General features: G+C 39.5%; 1 protein-coding gene across 1 annotated transcript in view; it reads right to left on the bottom strand.

Moving 5' to 3' along the window:
* NFX1 (nuclear transcription factor, X-box binding 1) overlaps positions 1–7,391 on the bottom strand; it is a 45,082-nt gene extending 37,691 nt beyond the window's left edge. The window contains exons 1-6 of the mRNA XM_071449990.1: positions 7,311–7,391; positions 6,840–6,850; positions 3,447–3,518; positions 1,685–1,824; positions 362–461; positions 4–221 (exon numbers count right to left, since the gene is read on the bottom strand). Of these exons, the coding sequence (XP_071306091.1) occupies positions 4–221; positions 362–461; positions 1,685–1,824; positions 3,447–3,518; positions 6,840–6,850; positions 7,311–7,391 (622 nt within the window). The remainder of the gene's footprint in view (positions 1–3; positions 222–361; positions 462–1,684; positions 1,825–3,446; positions 3,519–6,839; positions 6,851–7,310) is intronic.
* Positions 7,392–12,090: the final 4,699 nt, after the last annotated feature.

The following is a 12,090-nucleotide window of genomic DNA, read 5'->3' as shown; positions in this document are numbered from 1 at the left end:
TACCATAGCTACCACAAGAAAGAGGTTTGCCACATGTTTTTCCACACGATGGGATAGGATCTGTGCAAATTTTACGTTCAACACATCCTAGTTCCAGTAACTTGCTGAGAGGAGTCTGACCACAGGGACAACGATACACAACCTGTGGAAGTCGTGGACAGAGCTGGCAAGGCTGAGGATGGCATACTTGCTTACAGTTGTGCCTCCCACAATTTAATTTTCTGGAAAAAAGAATCATCAAAGAAACAAAATAGAAAACAAGAAAAAATTTAAAAGGGGAATTATCTAAGAGCATCACAGTAAGTTATTGTGAATAGAATAACCTTCTTCTTTTTAAAAGCGTAAGTCATAGTGATCTTACTTGCCACATATATTCTGACATGAGAAACTCCCAAAACCATCAGAGAATTCTTCCTTTGATCCACACAATACTTCTTTAAAGTTGCTTCCACAGTAACACACTGAAAGAAAGCAATATTCCACAGAAAATACAAGAGAATATCAGTGACAAAACACCTCCAGCAAATACAAAGAGGTAAGAAGTGAAAAATTGTTACAATCAATTTTTAGAAGGATAAAGAAGTTGCTCCTCTTTAGATTTATTTCATCAATGTAAGAGTTTTGTTCTACAGAAGTTGGAATTCCAGCATTATTTGTTTTGATAAAGTGGTACTATGTGCACAATTAACTTGTTATGTATACTGCTTTATTTCTTAAAGCAGTATACATAACAAGTTAATTACTACCTTAAAAATGAGAAAATTAACCTGAATTTTTCTGTATAAACTGTTCTATAAAGTTATTTATATACTGGCATGCATACTCAGTCAATTTAATTTCCATTCAAGTCTTGGTTTACAAAATTTTAACAGAAATCATGAGAAGCTTGTTGAAATGTACTCTCCTGTTGCCCTGGAATCCCTGGGTGGGCAAGGATAGGTTTGATTCAATCTGCACAGGGACCCTCAGCCAATGTCATTCAGCTCTAAATGCAGATGTATCATCGGCCAGAGCTGGATGGGGCTAAGACCTCAACAAATCACATGTGTAACTGAAGCGCCTATAAAATGAGCTGGAGGAATAAACTCAAGACTGTCACAAGAACTCTAGAGTGTGAGTCTCTGCCTCTGACCCACACCCCTCATTCACGTTACACTTTCCTATACCTTCTTCTATTTTTCTTTCATTTACCGTCTAATTAATTCCTATAATTATAGTAAAAAATTCAGTAGGATCAGAGGATAATTCAGATAAAAGAGGATTAGTTAGTCCAAGCCCTTACCTAAAGCACAGTCAGCATTGAGATAAGACCACATTACTCAAGTGTTTTATTCAGTTGGTCTTGAAAATCCCAAGAAAAGAGGTTTCCCTTACAGCTAGTCACAAGGAATTTAAGCTCATTGTCTCTCATCCTTCACACATGCATAACCTGTCCCTGTCTTCTTAAATTAATTATTAGCTACTGAAAGGCTACTACTCAGCCCTATCAAGATAAGGAAGTCCAGTATCACCAGCCTGTCCTAACAAGGCACATGCTCCAACAGCCTAATCATCATGGCAGGATTACAGCAATAGATTTTGTTTGGTTTAGGAAAAACTGGCACCTGCCTTTTGGTACTGCTCTTTTCCACCCCCTTGTTCTCACTGTATAGGGCAGATATCTGAAAAGCATTTCAGTACTTACCTTGCTGTACTGTTAACTGGCAAGGTGAACATTTTCCTGAGTGGCACACTTGAGTACAGCTGTGCTTTCCACAGTTTAAAGTATTTCCACATACATTAGAACAATGAATTTTTGTTGATTGACCACAGCGAACTGAATGACTGTAGAGAAATGACAACATAGCCTGTCAGCTACATGACATCTATACAGTATTTAATAAAAAGGGAAAGGCATTTTCAGTAAAAAATCAATATCTTCAAAAGGCAGCATAATTTACTAATGAAAGTCTTTAGGAAATAACACCCCTAGTTTTCCTCTTGCTTCCCCTCTTCCACCTCACTAAAGTAAAACACCTCTAACAGTAGTTAGTCTACAGAATTTTTCCTGAAGAAAATGGGGGAAAACAACCCAAGGTGACACTAAAATTTGAACAAATGCATGAACTCATGTTTGCACTGTCAGAAAAGCAGGTATTTCCAATACAGACATCTTTCTGAAGACTTAAACAATCCTAAATCCATTGAACACAATGAAGATAGGGATATGGGCCTTAACAGTGGGTCAGATGACTATGAAAACAACTGAGTTTTTTATTAAATTGTCTAAAAATGTGACAAAATCAATTCTCCTATTTTTTCAACTCTGGATGGCTCATACAATGGCTGTAAAACATGTACTTGAAATAATAATTTTAAAACATCCTTAAGTTGGTGATGCCATGCCATACAGCCTCGATGCTTATACAGTACCTATGAAATGCTATTTTGAAGCAGGTTTTAAGTATCAAATGTACTATTACAAAAATCAGCAATCTGGTGAAATAATCTGACATCTGCAAAAAATCTGACATCTTGAAAAAAAAAAAACAAAAAACCCTAAACAATAAAAGGAGGTAATATTACTATGGAAGATAAAATTCAGTCATCTACAAGTAATCCATTTTTCTGCTGAAGACAAAGTGCTTTTATCTACAAATACTGCCACAGAAATTGCAGTACCTTCTTCTGAAAAATTAATATTGTGTAGTATTAGATTCAAACTCTGAGCAATAATTGCAAAAAACCAAAAGATCTTTTTTCCAGAGCAAGAATGTAACACTGAAATTGGTTTATGGCTTTTTTGGTTCTGTAAACAAACTCAGGCAAGCAATTTATTACACAGAATCAGTTCTACATAACAAGAAAAAGGGACTCTAAAGACTCAGGCCAACTGATTATGAGTGATCACACATAGTATAGGCAGTACCATATTGCTATTGGCAATGACACTATATGCACCAAACATGTAAGGAAAAGATTACTTTCATGTCTGGGATACACTTCTCTGTATAGTTTCTGAGAAACCCACATTATTTTTGAAATTATTATTTCTGAAATTAAGTAATTTAAGATCTCGTTTCATTCAGATAGAAAAGACGTGAACATTTTTTCTATTAAATTCTTGGAGTCTTCTAGCAAATAAAATTAATAAATACTAGTATGAGATTTCAAAATCGAATCAACTTACAGACTGCTCAAACAATTCAGCCACATGTACCATAAACTGAAAAGTATTTTTTGTTATTTTTACTTTCTTTCTTGAAAAATTAAAAATAACTGCATTTTTTCAAAATATAAAATTCTCCAAATCATTTTAACCACAAATTCAAGTCACAGCTCAGATTAAACTTTGTTCAGCAGATTTTTAATAAACTGTACGAAAAAAAAATTAGTATATAGAGTTTTAAACTGTTCTTATGTTTATAATAACTAAAATTATGTCTGCATAGTAGAAGCATTCTTACCTTGTTTGTCCACATTCACATGTTTTTGTCACAAAGGCTGGGCACGAAGGGCACGGTCCTGGGTGGCACAGACTTAGAAGTAAGTAAAAAAAGCGAATTTAACTTGAGCTTTATTACACTCGCAGAGACACAATCCACCATGACCCAACATCAGTGCTTTATCAAAACATTATACAGGACTCCTACACTCACTCCTGCAGGGTGTGAAAGCAATCTTAACACAAGAAAAAAAAAATTGATTATTACAATTGCATCAGTCTCAAAGACCACTAATGTTGAAGGAAAAACTGTATTCCTGCCACTGTCAAATCAACAGTACTACTAACAAATCAATTCTGCTACTGACACATTTGATATATTTGATTTTCAACAGCAAACATGCATCAACTCAACTGTGTTCATCATTGATAACACCCAAAACAATCATCTTATGTCCAAAGCATTAACATAATTATTTCTTTGGTGATCTTAAATACAACAGAGATAAAAACTTCTCTAATAATTTCTTCTTTTGAGCTGGTGGTTTTATCTTTGAACTTAGCGCTTCTAGTGCCACCAGTAAGAGTAGTGCTCCTCTTCCTGTAAGGTAACACGTGGGAGACACAGCAAGTCTGCCTCAGTTTTCTTCTTACTGTCAAGGGCAATTTCCTGCAGGTGTCATCAATTCCAGTCCTTTACATATCAGATCTTACCTCCTACTTCAAGAAAAACTAGATGTTCCCTATCTGCATGTAAGACCTTAGCAGGGCACAGACAAGCCCAGGTTTGTGAAATTATACTTAACTATCTAGTCTGCACTCTTCCTTAGCCAATTCCCAGTTCCCTTCATCTGCAAAAACAGCAGCTCTCATTTGGAGCAATTATTACTAGCCGGAACTGACCAGCACAGACATCTTAGCCAAAAGAAAAAACTCAGAAATATCAGAAAACTCCATAAACACAGACTACCCAGTTACATGGTAACTGCTAAATTCCTCAAGGACAGTAACTATAGAAGTACTAATTAGTACACCCGTTACTACAGTCATATGCAATATAGTTAAGTCATCCTCCAGCTTGTTGACAGTGGTCTGGCTTCCTTTCTTCCTCTACCGCTCCTCCTAGCTGACAATAAGGCCTAACCTATCATTCAACCTATGCCAGCTGTAACAGTAAAGCCAAGCAATTGCACAATAAACCAATTCATAACAATGAAAAATCCCCCATCACATAAAGCAAATCCAAAACAACAAACCACCAAAACCACCATAACCCTCCACCTTTTAATAAATCAGTTTTATGACACAGTGAAGAGTTGAAATAGCACAGAGCAGGCACAAGGAAAGGGAAAAGAAAAAAAGAAAAACTGAATGGATGCACAGTAAAGCAGGAAGAAAGCAAAACCACTGAATTAATTAAAACTGTACTGTGGAACTTCAGACAATGAGAATTAACATGCATTCTGCAACATACAAGAAAACCTATCTTACAAGAAAACTTCTTGTAAGGGGACTGCACTGTATATTGCACTGTCTTGACTTCAATTCTCACAGACCCACATAGGATTCTGAAGGCTGGATGCCAACTTTTGAACTAAGAATCAGATTAAAGTAAATATGAATTCGAAATACCAGAATCTAGGTCATTACTTGCAAAAGCGAGAAGGCACATCATCTTCGGAAGTCTTGTCATGTTAAGTTTTTTACCTGGTGTATTATTTCTCTCAACACTCTCATATACAAGCAATGCTAAGATTTCTTCCATAACCCCACTCCTGGCAAGCTTTCTGATGATACTCTATCACACAACAGCAATTTATATTGATCACAAATATTTTAAAGTTGTAAGTACCAGTAATAATACATCACAGTCTTACAGCAAGATTCCTTTTGTTAGAACAGTATCAGACAATTTTCAGACATCTGAAAGTTTGGACAATGTATGTTTCTGAAACAGTTTTCTGACCTTTTGTTAATAAGAACAGAAAAATTCTAGTAATGCAAAAACTAATGCTTTGAAATCAAACTTCTGACTTTTGAAATAAGTATTCCTTATGCATCCCTACAGATAGACATACAAAAGTCTCTGGTACAATTTAGTTCAGACAGAAGCTACAGTATGACTACAGCTCTAGGACATACTTGATCCATACAACAACAATTAAGATTGAAATTCAGATTTCATTCAGCATAGAGACATGCACAAGAAATGCAGAAAATGCACCTTAGATGATAAAGATGGGTGATACCTTTAGAGTTTTAGTCCTGGTTTAGGGGATTAAGCAAAAAACTAAGTTAAATGACTTGAAAATGTTGCAAACTGAACTCAAAAAGGTTGAAGACTTCAGTATTAACTTCTGTTTGGTGAATGCAGAGGTTTTTTTTTTAACTGAACCTTCATTCAGTATTAACTTCTGTTTAGTGAACGCAGAGGTTTTTTTAACTGAACCTTCATTATCTACCATTACCATGGAGGATTATTTTGCAATTTACTGCTGTTGCTCTAGAGAACTGGCATACAAGAAAAGTTGTGAAGATAGATACATCTAGACAGAGGAAAAATTAAACTTCCATTTGCCTGACAGTGAAAGTATTAGATACTATAACAGAACAAAAAGGGGACTTCTACTGCTGTAGAGAAGATTACAGCATCAAAGATCTATGAAGGAAGTCCAGTGACTAAAATTTAAATTAATAGAGAGATGTGGGAAATGGATGTGTAGAGAGTTCTCAGGGCCTGACAGAAGGCCCACACAGTATGCATCTGTATGCAAACTTTGAGATAAGAAATGTTGACTTAGAAATGCCATGGAATAGGACAGATATTGTTGAGAGAGAAATGGAGTTAAAAAAAAAGTTTCAATGGATGGCCTGGCAAATAAGACTAGATACTTTGGAGAAATACAACTATGAAAGATGCCTTTGTATTAGGACTCGTGAGAGGCAGTTTTAGATGATTGGCTTTAAAGCACCTACAGCATGGTGTGGCAAAAAGCTGATAGGCCAAGAAACACTTATAGTGTATTGTAATTAGGAAATAGCTGGCTTCTGATTGTGATGACGTGAATTACAACATCTGTATTGTCTCACCCTTCTCATGAGACTGAAAATGGAATAAAAGTTTTTAAAACACCTCTCAGTTGCCCCATCTCTGGGTCAGAAAAAGGGTATTGTCTGACAGAAAGAAATTTCATTTACTGCCTTTGTAAGACCTTTTTTCAAATGCTCTCAAGGCCTTGCATAGTTTCAGCTGGCAGGGAGACCTTCAGAGCCTTAAAAAAAGTTTTGCTTTGTTAAGGAGTTTATTATCCGGAACATTTTATTGAAGGTTAAGCTAGATGTTTCTGTGATGTAGAACCTAACACTGTAAAATAAATGTCAGTGTTTTAAAACTAAAAATGTGAAGAGAACTCACCTTGAGAAGTGTTATGCATGCCATAGCACAACACTAGCAAAGGGTCTACAAAGCATTCCCCTTTCAAACAGCTGCTTACCGGTTCCTCAGCTCTGCCAAATAACTGTTTATATAAATGGTTACCAATAAATCTGAGTAAATATACGTGTCATGGTTTGACACTGGCACAATGCCAGTGCCCCCATGAGGATACCTTCTCCCTGGTTTCTGCTGTGAGATGTGACCCGGAATAAGCAAAGCAGGCTCCTACTTAGGGAAGAAAGAAAACAAAACTTTATTAACTACACTACAACTATGGATAAAAAGGAACACACACAGGGAAAATGAAAACCTTACAAATACATTTCCTCCTCCCCCCACCAAATTTCCAATACAATACATCTATTCCCCAAATCACCAACTCTTAGTCCAGAACCACCCTTCAAACAATCAATCCTCAGTCCATCAAGAGGAGAGAAGTCCTTCTTGTACCATGGGCTTCCCCTGGAAACACAGTTGAAGCCTCGTGTGTTTCCGTGTCACTCGTGGCACCACCCGGAGAACATCTGCCATCGTGACCTCTTCCTTTCATGTCCAGTGCTCTCACCACTGAACACGGACCAGAGCAGCTTCTAGGGTTGTCTTTTTTTAAGGATGCTCTGTCCCAATCCAAAAAAGGCACAGTCTCTCCTTTGGGACACCTGTCCCCACAATCTCTCCTTTGGGACACCTGTCCCCCCCATATTTTTTCACCCCCTGGGGCCAAGGGGCACCAACACTGAACCCTCTTGGTTCTGAGGCATTGCCTCCCCCTAGAATGCAGTCTCTGTATCACAAGGAACATGGCTCTGTCCATGGCTATACAAAAAGAGTCCAGCAAAAGCCACTCCATCATCTCTTCCCACTAGGATTCTTCTCTACTCTTCTACTATCTCGCTTGCCCAGACCTCTCTCACACTTGCACATTTCCTTCCTCATCTTCCACTCTATCTTCTAGGAGAGATCAATGATCTGTAAAGTTCTCATTCTCCAAAAAGGGTTTAAAAGCTCCTACAAGTGACCGGCTGAACCCCCCCCTTCTTCTCCGTCCCAGCCGTGCTGCCGGCACAGGCCCATGTTTATCAAGTTTCAAGGTTACAGCAGACACAGGCTGTACTCTCTCTCTGGGGGGGGGGGGGCTGCCCGATGGCTCCCGGTCTCTCTTCCACCCTTCCACCCCCCCCCCCCCCCCCCCCGCCCCCCCCCCCCCCCCCCCGCCCCCCCCCCCGCCCCCCCCCCCCCCCCCCGCCCCCCCCCCCCCCCCCCCCGAGCTCAGGCCTACCTCTACCGGCCACATGGCTTTTCCCCTCCCCCAGCCCAGCCAGCAGCTGGGCCGGGGGAGAGACCTGAACTCTTTCCCACTGGAAAACCAAAAGAGGAGGCTCCCAGGGGAGAGCTCTGCTTTTAACCCTGTGTTCTCAGAGGCCGATCCATGTCCTAATGCCAATATTAAAATCTGAATATCCATTGGCCCAAACACAGGTATTAAGGTCTGAATATCCATTGGCCCAAACCATAGCATCTCAAAAAACATATTTCCCGTCAAACCACCACAATAAGATTTATTACTGAACCAGTTGATGTGCTCAGGCCTGAGCAGTAGAGTTGACTTACTAGATTGACTTACTTACTTGACTTACTAAGACAGAGTTGACTTACTAGATGGATCCCAAGCACTGTGTGACTACTGACACCATCAGTATTATTTAGCTAAAAAGAGATGACCAAGAGCTTATACCCACTGTTTAACACCAAACCCCTGCTTTAAAAACTTTCACATAACCTTCTGTAGTTACCAGCAAGAAATGTATCATTTTAAGAAATTTTCCCAGCTAACATGAATAGAGGCTTTCTTGTAAGGTATTTTAGGGGAAAACCCTCCCAGCCAAGGCCTGGGCTCTGGCCAAGCCCTGGCCCTGGCTGGTCAGCAAGCACGCCATCAGATTCAGGTGTTTCTGTGCTAAAAATACATTCAAGTCACTTTGACTTGCTGATTTGGACCTATAAAAGCTGGATCCACTTTCAGGGCAAATTTGGAGGCCTCACCTACGGGTGGACTCACAATGTAGGATTTTGCTAATTGCTGGGAAGGGTTCTTCAGGTCCTCACTGTGAAACAGAGCTTCCCAGCAACTACGGACTCTGGGTGATGGTGAAGTATTTAGGCAATTGATGATGGATCTAGCTTTCTCAATCACTATCCTTTCTCTCACAAAGTAATGACTAGGTACACTACCTTGCTTATTTTTGCTTGTTGGTAGAGCCAAGCATGTGTTTTATTGAATGTATAATTTTACTTTTGTATTATCTTAATATTCATTGTAAAATAAGACCATTCTTTCCATTGGTGTCTGTGTCCTTTAAATCACCCCTGTCAATTGGCAGTGTAAATCACCGTAACTTATTTTCACCAAAAATCAAAAAAACAGCTTTTAGGATATTTGCAAACACAATGACAGTTCTGGTTCAAACCTTATCACCTTATGGGAACATGTGGGAGGAGGGGAAAATGGCACACAGCAAATCCACAATCCAAAGAAATAAATGCTTGCAAGAAGTTCTGAGACCATCTAAACTTAAGCAAGAACCATGAAATAGAGCACTCTCTTGAGGAAAATCTCTGCCCAGATATACATCATGATCCGGACTTATCATTTGCATGCAAATACTAAAGCCCTGCATCTCTAACTCTACCACTGATACAGCAAGAGGGAACAAAGATCCTGCTTGCTTTTTGATACAGCAGATGATGGCGGCCTGTGTCCTCACAGACACTGAAGATTCCCATATGGGAGAAAGAAGTGTCCAAAATATGATGAACATCCAAAACTGGTAACACCGATGTTGAAAGTGCATTCCTCTCCAGTTCACCATCCTAACTTCGAGAGTGTCAAGACATCAATTATCTTTATCTGCATGCCTACTTGTTGCCTTACCTCCAGGACTGGATAATCTCATCATGGTTTTATTCACATGAAACATAAAGTTGAATGATAACATTTTTAAATATGCTACAACTGGTCACAAATTGGGACTCAATTTTCACAGCTTTTATGCAGATCAGACATTTGGAGACTAAAAATTTGTAGCACCCCAGTGTCACAGTACTGTCACTACTCTTCAGAAGACTTTCTAGAAGAGAATGCCAAAGACTGAATCTCTGCTGTAGACTAGGACAGGAAAGAAGAGAAGACATCTACTTCCAAGCCCTACAGGAAACAAATTGCAGTCAGGGAGTCAGGCAACAAATTGCAGTCAGGGAGTTCTCAAAGTGGTTAAGAAGTCTGCTTATTTCTGATTGGGCAAAAGATATGTCCATGAACATATGCCTCTCCTGAGATGGAGGCGTGCCACTGGTCTCCAAGAGAATCAGTGTTCTCTTCAGGGTATCAGCTACCTCAAGTGTAGTCTGAAAGTTGAAAGTAAATTAAGAAAACAGCCATAACACTTAAATGAAATAAAACATAAATCTGTATGCATAGATATATAATGCATAAATATAAATTAAATCTAATATCCAAAAGAAGTCTAATTAACATTTCCAGGTGTGGGAAACAAATATTAAAAGAATTATTCTGACATTCAATAAAATGTTGAAATATATTTGAAGTAGGAAACATTAAATACAAAGTTCAGAGTAAAGTTCTGAGCTTTCGCAAATCTTGGAAAAAGTGTCAGGAGACAATCTGTTGGAATGGGTTAAGTTTCGGACCAAGAGCAAAACTGCTTCTATCAAAAATTTCCAAAACCAGAAATATGAACAGATGTTAAGGACCAACTTTCATGGAAATTGAATCTAAATACAATAGGAACAACATATATTTGTTTCTGACAAGCAAGCATATTTATACATTGAAAAAAATCATATAAAAAAATCCCATGTAAAACATCCAAAACTGAAAACAGACATGCCCTCCTGTAGTGGTCTGGATTTGTTAATTTAAGATTTTCCTAATTTTAAAATTTCCCAACTAATGTGTTGATGAGTGTGGTGGGCTTCAGTGCTGGCTAATTACCGGTGCACTCATTTCCTGCTGTGAGATAGGATTAGGAGAAAGGTAAAGTAGGTTCAAAACCTTTAAAAGGGTATAAAGAAAATTTTATTAAAAGTAATTAAAAGAAAAAAAAGTAGTAAGAATCAGAACAAACCCTTCAGAACACTTCTTCTTCCCCCACAACCTTTTCTTTCCCACTGATAACCTGAAATTTCTAGTTAGTTTACCACCTCTAAAATAGTCTTTCTTTAGTTCAATTAGGGAGAGAAGTCCCTCTTGGTAAGGTTATGAAGACTTCTTCACAAGAGGAAAAAACAGTTCTCTCATGGCTCTCCATTTCATCGCAAATAAGAGACGCCCAGGGAACCCTGTTATCGTGAAGTCCGTCCCATTTCCACAAGTCTTCCCACAGCTTGTCAATAGGCCATGTTGACTTATGGGTATTGTTTTAGAGATAAGTTGTTCAAAGGTAAAAATTCTCATTATGTATCTCTAACATCATCTTTATCCCTGGGAACAGAGATCTTCTCTTTCTTCTCCTGGGGGCACAGGACTACTCTCTCTTTCTCTGCCCAAACTTCTCATGGGATTACAGCCACTTTAACATCTGCTTATTTTGGCACTGAGGTCTTTACTTGGTATCTATAATTTGAACCCTTTCATCTCCTCATAGTTTCCTTGGTTATAAGGAAAAAGGGGTTTTTTTCCATAGCTTACAAGAGAATTTGAGCTGTAAGATCAAGGCATCTTCCCCTCCCTCCCATCTGGGACTTAAATCTTCCTCACTGACTATGATGTTTTCATCTTGTTCTTTTACATGCTTGTATCTTGTTCCTTTCTCTCACTCGAGGCAGGATTAAAGCATTGAAAGAGTTAACATACCGCCTGGAGCCCGGCTGGCGTAGGGCTGGGAGTTGTAATTAGGGGGAGTTGTAAATCCGAGCCATCTGGCTCCGGGGTGTTATGAGGCTGTGAGCTTCACCCGGCTCTGGGGTCGCTGGGCACGGCGAGGTGCCCGGGCGGCGGGCGACAACAGGGGGACAGGAGGTCAACCATGGATCCGAGCCGGACCCGGCTCATCAGGTCTACCCCGGCTGCGGCCGGGGACATCAGGTCTACCCCGGCTCCGGTCGGGGACATCAGGTCTACCCCGGCTCCGGCCGGGGACAACAGGTCTACCCCGGCTCCGGTCGGGGACATCAGGTCTACCCCGGCTCCGGCCGGGGACAACAGGTCTAC

The sequence above is a fragment of the Agelaius tricolor genome, unplaced genomic scaffold, assembly GCF_023055355.1.
Source record: "Agelaius tricolor isolate 1412-34295 unplaced genomic scaffold, bAgeTri1.0.p SCAF_2, whole genome shotgun sequence".
Lineage (NCBI taxonomy): Eukaryota > Metazoa > Chordata > Aves > Passeriformes > Icteridae > Agelaius > Agelaius tricolor.
This window is presented reverse-complemented; position numbering and strand designations above follow the sequence as displayed.